The sequence below is a fragment of the Amblyomma maculatum genome, chromosome 6 (genome assembly GCF_055883805.1).
Source record: "Amblyomma maculatum isolate TAMU_Amacu chromosome 6, ASM5588380v1, whole genome shotgun sequence".
NCBI classification, from domain to species: Eukaryota; Metazoa; Arthropoda; class Arachnida; order Ixodida; family Ixodidae; genus Amblyomma; species Amblyomma maculatum.
In genome coordinates, this window is record NC_139349.1 from 105855222 (window position 1) to 105872431 (window position 17210).

Here is a 17210-nt window from a genome sequence, read left to right on the forward strand (position 1 = left end):
AAGTGTTCCTGGCAGCTTCTGAAAAGCACTCAAGACCAAGCACCTTCCCATCAACCCTACACATATGCTTGCACCAGTAGTCGTACATTCCCCAATGAGTACTTTTCAGAAAGGCTCATCAACACTAAAAAAAAGCTCAGATGCCTCAATACAGATGGTCACTTGTAAAATGTAATGGTTACCCTAGGGTTGTCATCTATAAAATTAACGGTTATCCTAGGAGTGGATTATGAAGACAGCGCGAAAGGGACGAGGACAAGGAACACCAAAATAACAGGACAGGCGGTTATTTTGGTGTTCCTTCCTTGTTCTCGTCCCTTTCGCGCAGTCTTCATAATCCACTTCAAGAAAGACTTGCACGTGACACCCGGAACCATGAACCAACTAGCCCAAAGCAAAGTACTTCTTCACCCTAGGAGTGGTTACTATTTGGACCTTCAGCAGCCAAATTCTTCGGTGTATCTGGTTTTACCACGTACAAAGTGACCCTGAGAGGACAATATTCAGCAAGCATAATGTGCTTCCTCCAGATAATGTTTTGAAAGGGAAAAAAAGTGGTGAACTTTGGACAACTCTGAGATGTGGCCTTGTTAGCACAATACACTTAATTCTTTGTTCAGAAAAAAAAAAAAAATGATGTAAAGGAGAGGCTGTTCTCCCATTGAAGAATTCTTGGAATTTTACTGCAACATAAGCCACACTGGCTCAAGCAGGAGGGGCATGAAATTATCTGTCAAAATAAGGCTGGAACAGACAGCTACTAGTATGTGGTCCAAGAATCTGGTGCTCGGCATTCAAAAGCATTGGCCACAGAGCCACCACATAGTTTGCTATTAACCATGAAAAAAAAACCTTGCCTTTGCAAAGGCAACAAAAACGTGTCAAGCACAACACGTGTGCACAAAAGCACCAATGCCTCCTTCCACAAGCATAGCATTTACTTTATTTTCTCAACCCAGCTGATGAAGAGGGAAGGAAAAGCAGCCATACTCTTTGTTGTACCAAAGAAATTTGCATCTTGTGATACATGCTGCAGCAATACATTAAGACTCTCCAGTCTTTTTAATTAAAAAGTTATGTACACTGCTCTATACCAGACAACTACAAACCTTCAGTAGCTTTTTTTTTCTTTCCTCCTTTTTCCTAGAAAAAGGTAAAGCAGCCTCTGACTTGCCCAGAGGCAACCATTCACAATGATGGCAAGAAGGCCTTTTAAAAAGAAAACTCTCCTTCGGGTCACTCGGGCCTGCAGTCATCATCGCAAGCGAAGGACAAACAGAACAAAAAAAAAACTACTCAGGTATGTACATGTCTCACGAGTATGTGCATTATGTTGTACACAACAGTGCACATGTATATAATAGGAGGAAAAGAAGAAAATGAACAATTTGTAACAAAGAGTCCATTCTGCTATGTAAAAAGAGCACACTACTTGCAAGACAAGACACATTCAGCTGCTATTTCCAATTTTGATCAGCAGCAGCATGCAAGAGTCCCGAAGCGGCGGCGAGCTACACAATTGGCTCTACAACAGCACAGTGCCGGAAAGAAGATTAACAAAACAAGGTCAGTTGCGAAAAAAATTACAAGTCCCAATTGTATATGTACAGCATGCTAAAAGCCAAGAATACTTGACGGTCCAAGAATACAGCACTTCAAACGCATGCCAGTACACAGGTATCGCACGGAAAGGACCAACACAAAAAGCCAGTAATAAATACAAGAAAGTCTTGCGCGTGACACCCCGAAACAACAAAGGGCTGTGTATACTTTTGTTAAAAATGAGCACTTAAATTTACTATTAACGTGCTCTACACTGCATTCATTTATTCTAAGATGATTGCAAGCTTCTCCACAGGCTGCAAAGGTGTCCCATGGCACATACAAAGAACAATGCCTAAATATGTAATAAACCAATGCAGTACATCCTGAAAAGTTTTTATGAAGAGAGAGGAAAAAAAATGTAAGCAGCAAGCAATAAAGGAAAAAGGAAAGCAAAGTGCTTGCAAACAAAGCCACTAAGGATAGAAGATGCAGCTGGGCACGAAAGAAAGGACGCAAGAGAAGTGAGTGAAAGAGTGAGAGGAGAGGAGAGAGCACTTCTTTAGGAAGTGTCACTGGGCCGACGATGCCACGAGGGTAGAGAAGAGAGTGCACAGGCATAATCATCATCATCGCTGCCACAGTCAGCTTATTCGGAGACGTCCCCATCCTCCTGCTGCAGATGCGCGTAGATGTTCCTGCTTGTGTACACCTGTGCAAGGGCGAAAAGAAAAAAAGTTGGCACTGAAGCGAAGTGCACTTTACCCGCATCTGCTATTTTGTGCTCAAAGCATGCAATTCCAACTTTTGGTTGTCCCCATCAAGATTGACATTTCAACCTATGACGAACAGTTCCAGTGGACATACTGCCATTCACTATACTTGGGGACACATTAATGAAAGAGAATTACTGGCGTTATTAGATGAAGTTACACATGTGACATTTGCTGTTGAGGCCAAGATGGCTCCAAAAGCATGACACATCATGCAGTCATTGGGTACGCACACAAAGAGGTACGGAGCAGCTAGGCAACACGAGGTGATATCAGGGTTCGAACATTTTGCGTTGACAGTCAGGCCACATTCTTTTAGTCCCTCTCTCGGCCAAAAGAAACAATTTGTTAAGGTCATACCTAATGGAACCATTATAAAACAACGGGAAAAACAAACTGTGTGGCCAAGGACAATGCACTGTGACACGGTAAAGTCACATACATCACTGGAAAACCACTCTGAATGTGTTGAATGGCTCAAGTAGTGAAAGAGGAGAGACAACAGAACTTATGGTGTCCTTGAAGTGCGACATGGTTATTGAAACGCTCTGCTGAACTATCACTTGTTGACGGTCCGTTTTTCAGACACCTTTTCCAATTTTAAAAACGACTGTGCAGTGTGGCTAACTGGAAACGGCACAAAAGAATACACCCAAAATGTGTGCCTGATCTTTTACAGCTGCCTGCGTACTGGACTGGTCAGAGGGGGAAACGTGAATGGGCAGTAGCTGCCATTAAAATTTTGAACCTTCTCCGACATCAGTTTTATGTTATTGAGCTGTTCAACCAAGCCCAGTCTCTGCTAAATACAGCTTCCAACATTGTGGCTGTCTTTGTATGACTTCCGGTGAAGACTAAGCTGACTGGTACTGGTAAATGGCCACTTCCATATGCGTTGTCTAAGGCATCCCATTAAAAAAAAAAAAAAAAAAAAAATATATATATATATATATATATATCTATGCAGGGTATTTTTTCTCAGCTAGGGGAACAATAGGTGGGTTTTCCAGTGTCTAGTAGACCAAAGTCATTATACAATATAAAACCCTCAATAACTTGACCTATACACCTTTTCACGAGCCTCGGCGAAACTGGTTTGACTGGGCTGTGTAGGAGGTTTGGGAGAGAGAACCGTCAACTTTTCCTCTGCTAGCAGCACAGCCAAGTACTCAATATGGCAGCGCCCACGACCACTTTTTGAAAAGGTCTATAGTATCAGTTCTGTAACTAACCAAAAAACTGGAGTGTGCATTAAATTCTATTAACTAGGGCTCTGGTAGGTGGAGTAAAAGATCTAATTATTGGATGGCTACATAAAGGTGTGGTGCTCGATAAACGTAGCACAGTGTAATCACATTAGCGCTGCTATTCTACTTTTCCCTACGATAGCAACACCTAAAGCCTGTTCACCTGTTCTCGGTAGAGACAGAAGACTACAGTTTTTGAGTACCCTCTTATGTTCAGATCCTATGTTTGTTTCTTGCAAATGCAAGACTGAAGTAGAGTGCTTGGAGGCCTAGGCAAGCCCTGGAGGGTGCTGTGCTCTGTTGCACCACAACGGAATAGCTAGGCTTCACACAATATGGAAACCCATCCACCAGTTCTGTCATCTTTTGCGCTCAAATGTAAATACCTCAGATTAACAATGTTCTACTGTCTACTCTTCAGGAGTGAATAACCAACGATAGCTAGAAGATTTTAACTATGCAAATGCCGGGATAAGGTCCAAAATACATTTGCAGCTCACCACTTCTTTGTCATCGTCCCCCTTGTCAGAAGTGTGGTGGTCCTGCTTTGAGGCCGGCCTGTCGCCGCCGTTTCGGGTGGCGTTGCTGTCCCTTGGCCCACTGCTGCCCATGTCCCCACGTCGCATACGGTCACCTGGCGGCCGTTTTGCAGAGTCCCCTAGCTCACCTGCAGCAGCCAGATGGAAAAGTGAATCAGAAAAGCCAACGATGAAAATGGAAGCGAGCGGCCGAAGACGATTCAGCAAATGTGAAAAAAAAAAAAGAAAAAAAAAAAGAGAAAGAAAAAGGTAAGAGGCATCATCTCTCAGAAATGCATAAAAAAAAAACCATAACGAGGTCACTTCCTCAAGAATGTAGCAAAAAGAAAAAAAGTATGAGGTCATTTCTTGAGGAATGCAGAGAAAAAAACCACTCTGGGTACCCTGTCATAACTCAGGAATGCTGTGAAGCAAAAAAAAAAAAAAAAAAAAAAAAAAAAAAAAGGTACGTGGTACCCTGTCATGGCTCAAGAATACAGCGAAAAAAAAAATATGTACAAGGTACCCTGTCACTTTTCGGGGAATGCAGCGAAAAAAATCGGTACGAGGTACTCTGTCAGTTGTTCAGGAATGTAGAGAAAAAATAAAAAAGTACGAAATACACACTTCCTCAGGAATGCTTTGCCCTTGGCACAACAGAAAATGCTGCCTTAACAAAAACGCATTGTCAACTCTTTATTGAAACAAAACATCCTGACATGGCGTTCAAATTCCAGGCACCTCCATTCATTGCGCCACATTTAGTCATTAGAAATTAGTTTTACTAGCAGGTTGCGCATGCGTGCAAAGGTATAATGAGATAAATGAATTTTTTTTCCCTACCCGTACTCTCTCTGTGCAAGGATGCTCGGCTTAGTGTCGCAAACAGTGCTTTGTGTATACTTACGCGGGTCTTCACGACTCAGTACTGTGGCAAAAAAATAACATATACTTAAAAGCAAGAAAGCTCAGATGCACAGCATATCTAGTTTCAATGAACACACAGGCAGCCACTTTCCAATGCTTCAGAAAGGAGGACAGGGCTCAGGAAATGGTACAAACAATGGACCAATCTGAAAAATCTGCGACAAACGAACGAAACAAAAAGATTTTCTATAAAAAATAGGGTTTATCTTTTGATGTTAGCTCCTGCAAGTGGGGGAAGGCAGTGCCAGAGTCCCAGCAATGGCTTGTTTGGCCCATGAAGTTGTGGGTTGTGCAAGGTTAGTTTTCAGTATGTTTGCTTCGGAAGGTGCGCTTTACCCAAAGACTATCGCACCACCCTCGGCCATTTACAGCACAACGTTTTCAAGCGAAGCGTGGAAGGAATGAGAGAGAAACAAAAGTTGAGAAACACTTATCCCCAACCGAATTATTTATTAGAACCAGACGTTTCGGGACCAACTCGGTCCCTTCCTCAGGGGCGACTAAAGTTCGAGGCCCGCAGTAGCAGGCAGCGGCCTACGCTTCCCCTTCCTCAACATGTGGCTAAGTCCAAATGTGTACGCGTAGCGTCCCCGGATTCCTGTTCACTGCTGCAGCTGTCAGCCGGATGAACCACAGCTCGACGTGACGTCTTTTGAAAGGGTTGGTCTCCACATCAAGTACGCTCACCTCCTCAAAGGCAATTTTGTGGTCGGCGCGTTCGCAGTGCTCGACGAGGGGGTTGCTTTCAGAGTTCAATTGCCGGACGTTATTTTTGTGCTGTAAAATCCGCCGACGGAGATTTTTCGTTTCGCCAATGTACAAGGCTGGGCACTTGGAGCACGGGATTTTATAAATAACGCCTGGTTGTTTTTCTCTGGGGATACGGTCTTTCGGTAGCAGTAGAAAACGGCAGACTGTTGAGGCAGGTTTGTGCGACACACAGACGTGTTTGCGCAGAATGCATGCAAGCGCCTCACTGGTGCCTGCCACTTATGGGAGCACAATGCGAGGGCGCTTCGTCGTTCCGTGCTGACCGACCCTCTTGTCCTGCCAGCTCGACGGCGGGAAGCACATTGAATGAAGGCGTGTGTGTAGCCATTCTTCAGATCGGCGAGAACGGTGGCCTCTTCCGCTTTTCTCTCCGCCTCGGAGCAACAAATGTAATCAGCTCTCCTCAGAAGAGAGGAGACGACGGAGGCCTTGTGCGCAGCGGGGTGGTTTGAATTGAAATTTAAGTAGCGGCCGGTATGAGTGGGCTTTCTGTACACACTGAAGTTTAGGTCTCCCTCTTGTCTTGTTCCTCAAACTTTCTCAATTTTTGTTTCAAGTACCCAACCAGACAGAGACCCGCTGAAGATGTTTTCGTTCAAATGAGAGAACAGTTAGACGACGGCTGGTCTATAGCCTAGAGCAGCGCCACGCCCTTTCCCCAAAAGCGTGCGCATCTGCGGTAATCATTTCCAGCTCACCAGCAAGTGACATTTGCAAGCAGTGTGCGTGAGGGAACGAGGGAGAACCTGTTTGCCAACAGCCGGCATGAAGCAGAAGCAGCAAATGTAGCCGTGGTGTCCAGGAGAAAGAAAGCAACGCAATAGAGCGAAGCGCAAGGGCGTGCCGCCCATTCTACAGAGCTTTCTCTCTCTCCTTCCTCTCTCTTTCCCGGTCTTCGTTCGCAGCAGCATGCACTACGCATGCGCCGACAGGCCAGCTCAGCCGGTGGCAGACAGAACGCCGGATGCTTTCTTCAGTGTGTGTTGTGAACCCTCGGTGCGCAGTGGGTGATGCGAGATGTGAGTCGTCTCGTGCTGAATGTGCGACGTAGGAAAGCTATGGTAGCTGCGGACGTTATCACTGTGCAGCATCCTGGCACGCTGCCAATAAATGAGCCGTGGATGCGATGGCCAAAACTGAGGGACGTGGCATCGACTAAGGTTTTTTTTTTTTTTTTTTTTTCAAATCCTCGGTGGCAAAAGTGGAGGGTGGGTTTTGAGAAAGTCTACCATCCTTGTCGTCGTGCTGAATGTGCGTAGTAGCGTAAGCTTTGGTGGCTGTGGACGCTAAGAAGCGGCATTTTTTTTTGCCGAGTTGACCATCCTTGTCACCTTGTCGTGCTGAACACGCAGCGTTGCATAAGCTATGGCAGTGGTGGACATTAACAAATGGCAATTTTTCTTTTCTTGCAATAGTCACCCATCCTTGCATCTATGAATCAACGAAAACACGCAGACAGCTGCGATCATGGCACCGGCTTTTAGCGTATTGTTCGCTTCAAACGGCATTTGCAGCTATCACGCTTACCAGTGATTTTGTGGCAGTGGGCTTTGCCCGCCCCATGCGCGGTGTGATAAATCGAACCAGGCTTTTGAAATTAAGCCATCACAGGTATTCTCAAAAGTTCACTCCCTGCCACCACAGGAGCATCTTGGCGCTGCTAATAAATGAGCTGTGGATGCAACGGCCGAAACTGAGGAAAGTGCTACCGACTGACGTCTTGTTTTTCAAATTTTCGGAGGCAAAAGTGCAGAGTGGGTTCATCGTGCAAGTGGGTTGACTGTGCGACTCCGCAGCATGCAGGATTCCGACCACCGACCAACGCATTGGCTGGACGCACTCTGTCCAAATTTCTTTTGTTTTTTTATTGTTGCTGCATCGGCGTTGCCGGCACCTCCGTGCACGCGCGCGCGCTTTTGTGGTCGCAGTGTTTTTGTCAATTTTCAGTGACTATATTTGATCGTTTCACCCAATAATATGATACCATTCTAATAAGCGGTTTATTTTACCATACAACACATAGCAAACCTGACGGTGCAGCAGCTTCCCATTGTTATATCCGATATATTGTTAAAACCGGCATTGTTATAAGTGGGTCTGACAGTAGATGCATTCTCTTGAAGGCCTGTTCACTTTCTTGATTGTAACATTAAATGTTTGAGCAGCCCACAAATGGGCTCCCTCTTGCTACTAAACCTGCCACACAAGATTATCCCACTTCCCACAGAGTCCTTTGTCGAGTACTCACCGCGTGGGACGGGTGGCGCGTCGTAGCCTTGGGCGCTGTGCCGACTAGCCTGAGAGTGGTGATCGCTGTCCTGCAGGGAGAAAAAAAGCGCGTACCAGGGATGAGCAGGCAGCGAGAGCTGTTACAAACACTTTGAAAGGCCACAGGCATCAGAAACTAAAAGTCTGCTGCGCAGTCCTTCCATGTTTTGCCTGTCAAAACACATGGACCTCCCGAAAGTTGGTGGCAGTGGATTTGCCCTCCCACCAGTCTATGTGTCTGCCCATAACTACAATCACCGCACAGCTCTCGCCCACCGCTTATCTGATTAGGTCATTGCTGGACAGGGGGGCCAGGCAACCCAACAATGACCATTCTGTTACTCGAACCCTTGCTGATAAAAACTGCCGCCACGACCCCGTAAGAGTTGTGAGGCAAGCAGGAAAGTGTTAAAGCACGGTCATATTATGGCTGTGACTCTAGGCCTGCGGTGCGGGTAAAGTCAGGCCTTAATGAAGCGTTCTCTGCTAGAAGCTTCACTCTGCATGTTAAATGTCTGTGCCGCTGAATGCATGCCATCCCGGGCACCGATCCTGTCCATTCCTTGCACCCGTAATGCTGCAGGCCTGACGGCATGCAGCGTGTGTTTCACATGCGGCAAGAATTTGAATTTGGTCAAAAATAGTTAACCTTCTACAACTTTCTTTTTGCTTTATTCTTGTTTCTGGCTTGGCACTTCAGCACCTACATTTATGAAACCTAGTTCAAAGATAGTTAACCAACCCTCTCCAATTTTTTCGTTGCTTTATTCTCGTTTCTAGCTTGGCATTCAGGCGCTATCACCCGCGTTGAAATGGGAAAGCGGCAAAAAGAGAGGTCAAGATGCTCATGCTCTTTGTGCGAATTCTGCAAAAGCAGAAAACAGAACTATGCCACAAAAGGCTTTACACAAGCACCGCTGTACGATATGCTGCAGAGAAGGCTAGCTGCAATGATTTTCTCTTATCCACTTTTTATTTGCTTTGGCTTACCCGAGATTCTCAACCCTGATAGGCAAGAAATGCGCTGGTTTAACACTTTCCTGTCCGCGCCTATTCCCATCGATAGCCCACTATCAATGCTTTCACGATTCAAATTTTCCCGCTTTCAAAGTGCCCCTTGACAAGTGGCGTCATCCAATGGGAAATAGAGGAACCCTTGTTTCAGTTTTGCTTGATTTAATTTTTCCGCCGTGCAGCGCCCGTCGAGATGGTCTCGGGGGTCAGGTGATCGACGCTCCTTGTTTACATTATGGCGTCGACATCACGCGCTCCTGCTGCGCAGAAAGAGTTTCCGCGGAAGTTGACAAATCAGAGAGCTCGTTTTTGGATGTGAACAGCAGCAATGATGACTTGGAAGACATATTTAGCTCTTCAGACTTTAGCACCAACAGCGAAACTGTTAAACCGACCTGGAATGTAGACAGCCATGCCTCGATAAGTTTCGCATTCGCTCCCCAAAACTTTCTGCTTTTGCTGTGCACTGATCGGAAATGATCACTGTGCTGAAGGTCGCAACTGTTATCTGCAGGGTGACAATGTCATTTTGGTAGCATTACTTGGCGCCGGCAGCACAGGGAGTGTGCTTCACACTAGAGGACAGGCAGGGGCCGACCTCGACTACAGTTTAACTCTGCAAATACTGTACACAGAAAGCTAGAATTTGCTGCAATATTGCATTGGTCCCTGTTGTAAAAAACGTATACAGTCGCCGACCGATATTTCGGACACCCAATTTTCCGGACCTGCCTAAAAATCCCGACCTTGCCATGGCATCGCCATGCACTCCATAGAGTCAATGTACAGTCAAACCCGAATATAACGAACTCGGACAGAGCGAATTATAGTTTACAGTCGAGCCCACTTATAACGGCCCCACTTAAGACGAACTTTCGCTTATAACGAACGAGACCGGAGCGACCGCCAAAATATACATTATTTCAATGGCACAAGATCGCACGTATAACGAACGTCCATGAGCGCTGCCGATCGGTTACAGTGAACGGACGGCGTAAACCCGGCGCTCCGATACGAGATAATGATGGGCTCCCATCCCTTTTGGTCTGTTTTCGCAATCCTCCTCGCAAGCGAGCTACCCTTTGCTCGCCGACACGCGCTGCCTACAAGTGTCGGCGCGTGGTGTAGCCTCCAAGGCCACGGTGCCGCCCCTCCTCGCAACTCCGCTCCCCTCTCCTCTCGCCATTCCCTCGTCTTCGCCTGTCTCCACGGCGCCGGCCGCCGGCATAGTCTTCGAAGTTTCGTCGCTTCATTTCCTGGCTGTTCCATTGAGCGGCCGTGCCAGGGGCGCGGGGCGCCAGGAGGCAGGCCTCTCCATACGCTAGCGGTTGTACTGTTTGTACGGGCAGACTGAATGCGCGCGCCGCTGCATTCAGTACGGCGGTGACGGTTCGTGGCCTCCGAGATTTGCGGAGGTAATCTCTGAGGCCATGGGTGGTTGAAAGCAACTACGGTAGGAGCCAACAGGTGGCAGCACTGACGCTCAGGGATGCCCCTCATTGGTCTCCCCCGCTGCATACTATGCCCCGCTATGTGTCCGTTCTGTTCCATTCCTTAGGCACTTCCTCGCTTGTCTCGCGTAACTGTCGCACGTGCGCACGTGTTCCGTCAGTTGCGGCGCTTTGTTGTCATTTTCGTGTGTGTGGTGTGAGCGCTTCGTCTGTCGGGCCTGAGTCGTATAATTCGGGATGGCGGACGGGAATTGCCTGCCTCCAGCGGTCACGAAACGAAAAGCGCTGGACATGGCAACGAAGCGAGCAATTGTGACGGAACTGTCTCAAGGTGCTAAAAATTGCGAGCTGGTGAAGAAGTACAACGTGTCGAAATCAACCATCTCGACAATTCTGAAGAATAAGGAAAAGATCGCCAGCTCCGACGCCAACACAGCGGACAGAAAGCGCCTGCGGAAGGCCACCTACGCGAACGTAGAGGATGCGCTGCTGAAGTGGTTCGTCGACGCACGGGCTCGCAACATTCCGATAAGTGGACCAATGATGCTGGGCAAACCCAAAGACTTCGCATTCCTACTAGATTTTCCTGACTTCTGCCCAGGCAATGGCTGGCTACATCGGTTCAAAGTGCGGCATGGTATTGTTTTTAAATCGATTGTCGGTGAGGCGCGTTCGGTAAGTGACCAGGACGTTGCCAATTGGCTTGCAACAAACCGAGCCATTATTGCAAGCTACGCGGAGCAGGATGTGTATAACGCAGATGAAACTGCATTATTTTATCAGATGCTTCCAGACAAGACGCACTCCATGAAAGGGGAGTCATGCGCTGGCGGTCGCGTTACAGTTCTTCTGTGCACTAATATGAACGGCAGCGACCGGCGCATGCCGTTCGTAATCGGAAAATTCAAGAAGCCACATTGCTTTCGGAACCATGTACCCGTGCGCTACAGGCACAATACTAAGTCCTGGAAGACACGGGATTTATTCGCAGAGTGGCTGGGCGAGTTTGACCGCGACATGCAGAGGCAAAGCAGGCGCGTGCTGCTGTTGCTCGACAATTGCTCAGCGCACCACGTGCAAACGTCTCTGACGGCAGTGACTGTACTTTTCCTGCCGCCCAATACCACTTCTAAAGTGCAGCCTCTTGATTTGGGCATAATACGCTCCTTTAAGGCATCGTATAGGCGCCGCATTGTGCAGCGCTTGCTCATCGCCGTTGACCGTCCGGCCGCTAACTTGCCGCTCCGAGTTTCATTGTATTCAGCCCTTGAGATGGTGAAGGCGGCCTGGGCGGAGGTGACGACCGCTTGCGTGCGAAACTGTTTCCGCAAGGCCGGCTTCGTCGACGCAGTACCGGACATCGGGCCTGATGCCTCCGATGATGATGATTCCGGCGGCGATTTGTGGCAGCGCGTCGTCGACTCCGACATGGGAGGCCCTGGCATTGGTTGGCAGATTTTATTTCTGCGGATATTGCGGAACCGTGCACGGACGAAGACATCGTTTCTGAAGTGCGGGCCGAGAGCGACGCGGAAGAATCAGATGAAGATGAAACGTCTGAGCCAGCACCCGTAAGCACATCAGTAGCAATGGGCTATATAGAGGGCCTCAGACAACTTGTCTATGCCAAGGGACTCGGCGAAGAGCACGCTAGTGCTTTAAATAAACTGGAGACCGCCCTCATCGCATCTGCACTGCAGAAACAGACGAGCATTTCAGACTTTTTTGCTAAGAAATAAATTTCGTGTTTTGACCGCCAACTTTTTTTCTTCTCTTTTTTAGTTTGTGGTCCAGTTACTACGAACTTCGGGATATAACGAACGGACGCCGCGTGACGCTCAGGTTCGTTATAAGCGGGCTCGACTGTATATCGAACACTCGAATTTCCGCTAGCATTATGCATATAAAATGTATTTCTTATAACGAACTAAACATTGGATATAGCGAATTCAGCGCGCGCGATCTGTCGCCAAACGCCCGCCAACGGGCGGGCCTTTGTGCCGGCTCCAAGTACTCTCCGGGCAGCCCACCCTGCCGGGCCGCAATACTTTTAGCGCATGCCGTTGTCAGATCGGACGGGGATTGGCGACGGCTCCGCACAGCGCATACGTCGTCACGCGCCCGCTAGGGTGCTTCTGCGCTTCCATAAAACGCAGGAGGGGCTCTCTACAGCAGCTTCCACGAGGGACCCTCCTGTACGCATGCGCGGCCGTCGCCTGGAGTAGCGTGAGTAGCCTTTAAAATCCGCGACATGGACCAGCCTCTCTTTGCAGCGCTCCTACTCGGCAGCTGCCTACCATGTGATCAAAGACGTGCGAGCAGCTCCGGACCTATTGCGCTTCGAGAAAGAAGAAACGCCGGCCAGAACTGGTTTCAAGTTTGGGCGAAGGGAAGGGGAGAATCTTCGAAGGGAAGGCAGCCTCCGAACAACGAACGCGTCAGTGGCGCACTTTTCCGCATCCTCGGAGCTTTCTTTGTTCGCGTTTGCAAGCCGTGCTGCTGCTATCCTCACGATTCCGGACGTGCCTACGTTGCTGCTGACTTGCATTCCGGCGCTACATCCTGCAAGATGACGACGAAACTGCTTCCCGACAAGCTGGAGATAATTCGCCGCGTTGGCCACGGCGAAAAAAAGTCCGATGTTGCCGCGCATTTCAAAATTCCGCGGAGCACGTTAAGGGGGGAGGCTACCCTTGAATACCAACTTTTTTGTTTCTTGAGATATTTGAATGAAATTTTCAGGGTATGCTCACAGTACACACATTTGAAGAACTACCAAGTTTAATGGAACTGGGTTCATCGGTTCTCAAGTTAGAGGAGTATATCAAGATAGTTTACATGGGTCACTAGGGGCAGGCCTGGAGAATTTGCAAAATGTGCTAGCAGTGTGAAATTTGTTATGGTCACTCCTGGATAGTTTTCCCAGGGCAAGACAATTCCCTTTTTCCAAATTTCCTCTCTGGAAAATTTTAGTACAGCCCTAAATTTAGTGTAAAAATTTACACTTGAATTAACGATATTTTAATTGACCGCCCCTAATTACACATGAAATATTTTGAAAAAAAAAAAAAAAACAACGAATAGTCTTACCCTGGGAAATTTACTTAGGTATGTAACGAAAAAAACCTCATGAAAATCCAGTAAGCGGTTTTTGAGGTATGACTTTCCCTAGCAGCCACACTGTGCAAAAAATTGATTTTGAGAAAACGGCTCTCAAAGGTTGAGAGAACAGTAACTTTTGCTTCTCAAGTTATCATGATGAAATTTTCAGGACAGGCTCATGGCATTAACAAATGAAAAACCACCAAGTTTCATAGAATTGTGCATGCTAGTTCTCAAATTACAGAAGCATATCAAATTGGTTCGAATAGGTCCATCATATCAGGCATGAAGAAATTGCAAAAGGCACTGGCATTGTGCAATTTGTCATACTGATTCCTAGATAGGTTCCTCAGGGCCCTGTTTCTAAATTTCCTTGCTGAAAAATAGTAGCATAGCACTAGATTTTTTGTTATCAATTAGACCTATGTTGATTAATAAAATTAATTATGACAAATTCCAGACATAATATTTTGAATACACGGGCTTGCCTTGCCCTCAAAATTTTATTCAGGTATGGGATAAAAATCTGACAAGCAGTTCCTGATATATTGAGATGAGCAGCCATACAAGACAATTCCCAGAAAATGGCCCTCAACAGCTGTGACACTTCCGTGTCTAAAATGACCCTGCACAGTAGCTTGAAGTGTCTTTGCGCACTTTTTTTGTCTGCCGCCTCTCAGTTTTTTCCCGATTCCATTTCATGGCCTTGCCCATGCGCAAGGCATCTTTCTCTGTAGCTCGCTGGATGGCAAGGTGGCCAGGTGTGAGTCCCACTGACATTGAAACTTCTTTGGTAGCCCTGTGGCAGCCAGCATTGTACCTTAGCACTGCTTCATGCAGCGCTGTTTTCACAGCAATTAGAGATGCATGCTGCTCCTTCGGCATCAGGGACCACAACACTGAGTGGAAAGACTCCGATGCGTTTTGGGTCTTTGCACCTAGGCAGCGTTGAAGAAGCGAACCTTGAGAAAGGCGCTCATATATAGGCAGCATAGCCTCAGCAACGTAGCAACGTAGCCTGGGAGGTTGTATTTGTGCTTTGGCTGTGCTGCTCCTTTTGCTTCGGCAGCCTTGTGGAGGCACCACGAGTCGGCACCCTTGGGGCAAAATTCATGCCGAGGCTCCTTGTCTGTTGACGTGACGTGGTGATAGGTTGCCATCACTGCACGCTGCATTGCAGCCACATCCTTGCAATTGTTTAGCAGTGCCCAACCATAATAGTCAGTAAGCTTGTCAATGAGGGCCTTTGACAGCCTGCCCTTCCCTCCTAAGGGCTTCTCACTTTTCTGCACAAGGTTGCGTAGTGCAGTCCCCATCCTTTTTTGTACATGATTCAAGCATTCTTCTTTTACAATGGGAACTAGCCCGTAAACGTTCTCCTGTACCAGGGCAGAGAATGTGGCACTGTCACCGTAAGACACAAGTGTCATGTAGCGTAAGTTGTGTTTTGTCACAGAACGTCCGAAGAGAGTTAGTGCTGCCTCCACCTCCATCCTCCCAGACTTGACATCGGTGTTCTTTTGGCACACATGATGCTCATGCCAAGTTGGGTATTCAGAGTCACCAGGCTTCGGTCCTATCTGACAACCAAGGCACTGGTTAGATAAAACCAGTGCATCCAGGATGAGGCCAGTATAATATTCTATGACTGCCCCAACTCCAATGTGGGACGTGTGGCCCCGCTTGTGCCAGGTCCCGTCATAAATGACAGTGATGTCCCTTGAAAAGCTTGGGTCCATCTGTTTGTAGACTTCTTTTACTGCTCTTGCTGATTCAGCATAAAACTTTTCCATAGACTGGGCCTCTGGGTCCCTGAAGGTCTTCTTTAGGTGCTTCTGAAAGGTCCGATGGTGAAGGCCTCTGTGCGACACATTCATTGCGGCCCAAAAGTCGTTGAGGGCTGTTTGGCCCTTTCCTATCTGTTTCATTGCCATTATGGCTCTGATATTCACATCAAATGCCATCCCTTCGTTCTGGCGTGCAGAGTTCCATGCACTTGATATCACACCACAATGCGGGCACACCAATCGAAGTTTCGTTGCTAGTCCAAGTTCGGTGCCTCCTTGAACTGTAAGCCCAGTCGCAAGGCAATGCACGCACAAGGTGTTTGAAAGCAGGGCACCTAGGGCATCCATTTGCACAAGGCAAAATTTGGCACCTTCGGTTGTAATGCAGGTCCGGGATCAGGTGTCATCGCTTGGAACTTGCGCTGCGTCGCTGGCATGGCACCAAGTTCATCTCTAAGTGCAGCACGCTGTGCCTCCGCTGCCTCGATATCGTCGGGCGTCAAGAAATACGTTTCCAGGCGAACAGTGGAAGCAGCGTTCTTTCCCTTCGGAGGAGATCAGGGACCGGAGGTGAAGGCCGCGATCGCCGAGGTCGATGGGCCCGGATCACCAAACGCACTTGAAACGATGTACTCTTGTGCCGACGAAGCGGATGGCACATGGATCAAAGCGGCGACGCAGTCATCTCGGACGCTGGTAGCGGCAACGCTGTCATCTCGGATGCTGGAAGCGGCGACGCAGTCATCTCGGACGCTGGTAGCAGCAACGCTGTCGTCTCGGACGCTGGAAGCGGCGACGCAGTCATCTCGGACGCTGGTAGCGGCAACGCTGTCTTTTCGGGCGCTGGAAGCGGCGGCGCAGTTATCTCTGACGCTGGCAGCGGCAACGCTGTCGTCTCGGACGCTGGAAGCGGTGACGAAGTCGTCTGGGATGCTGGAAGTGTCGATGCAGTCGCCGGAGCGCCTCGCCACGTTCGCGGCCTTCGTGGAACGCTTCCGTGCACCGAACGAATGTCACGTCTTGAACTTCGCTTTAGGCATCGCATTGATCGACAGACTGCACGAAACTCTTTGGAGGGCACGGCAAGAGGTCGTAAAGACAGCGATCGTAAAAATGGCATGTGATGAAGAGAGCAAACAAAGCGCAAAAGAGAGACGCAGCAGACAACGCGCGGAGAAGTAGCTGGCGGAGACCATCGCGTCAGCGCGCGCAGCAGCCAATAGCAGCCGCCCGAACCCCCGCGTTCTCGAGGAGCGCGCGCTTCTTCCAATCGCAGCCTCGAATTCGAGACGCGGGAATTCAAAAGCCGCTGCGAGGCTCCCAATCAGAAGCGAGCCACGCCTTGACTACGCCGTTGCCGCCGCCGCCGATGGTTGCAAGAGGGAGCGAAAGAATTCACGAACAAAACATGACCAAGATGGCGGCGCTCGGTTCAGCGGGGGAGAAATGACGGGCACGCGAACTTTGGACATTTTCGCCAATTTCTCACAGCGTGCAGCTGCCGCGGCTTGTTGTATTATTATTTTTTTTGCATTTCTACAACGATTACGACATTGATATTTGCAGAAAGGGTAGTTTATGACATATACTACCGGAATATGTACTTTTCCAAAAATCTACTTTTTTGCGATTTTTCGGTTTCCAAAGGTTGCGTCCCCCCTTAAGCACCATTTTGAAAAACCAGTCGGCCATCAGAGGCAATGCACAGGAACGACCAAATGGTGACGGCTTTCGCCACCGCAAGCCGGCTTACGACCAAGTAGAGAAAGCGCTGTACCAATGGTTCTTGGACGTTCGCGCGCGAAATCTG

At 48.3% G+C, this 17210-nt stretch overlaps 1 protein-coding gene and 1 pseudogene across 4 annotated transcripts in view; both read right to left on the minus strand.

Annotated features, from left to right (window-relative positions):
• Positions 1–920: 920 nt before the first annotated feature.
• The window catches only part of LOC146186499 (eukaryotic translation initiation factor 4B-like), a 38211-nt gene continuing 21921 nt past the window's right edge, over positions 921–17210 (minus strand). For all 4 annotated transcript variants that reach the window (XM_084607233.1, XM_084607234.1, XM_084607235.1 and 1 more), the window contains 3 exons: positions 8027–8096; positions 4063–4229; positions 921–2254 (listed from right to left, as the gene is read on the minus strand). In XM_084607233.1, the coding sequence (XP_084463359.1) occupies positions 2192–2254; positions 4063–4229; positions 8027–8096 (300 nt within the window). In that variant the 3' untranslated portion in view covers positions 921–2191. The remainder of the gene's footprint in view (positions 2255–4062; positions 4230–8026; positions 8097–17210) is intronic.
• Positions 14156–15951, minus strand: LOC146186500 (uncharacterized; annotated as a pseudogene).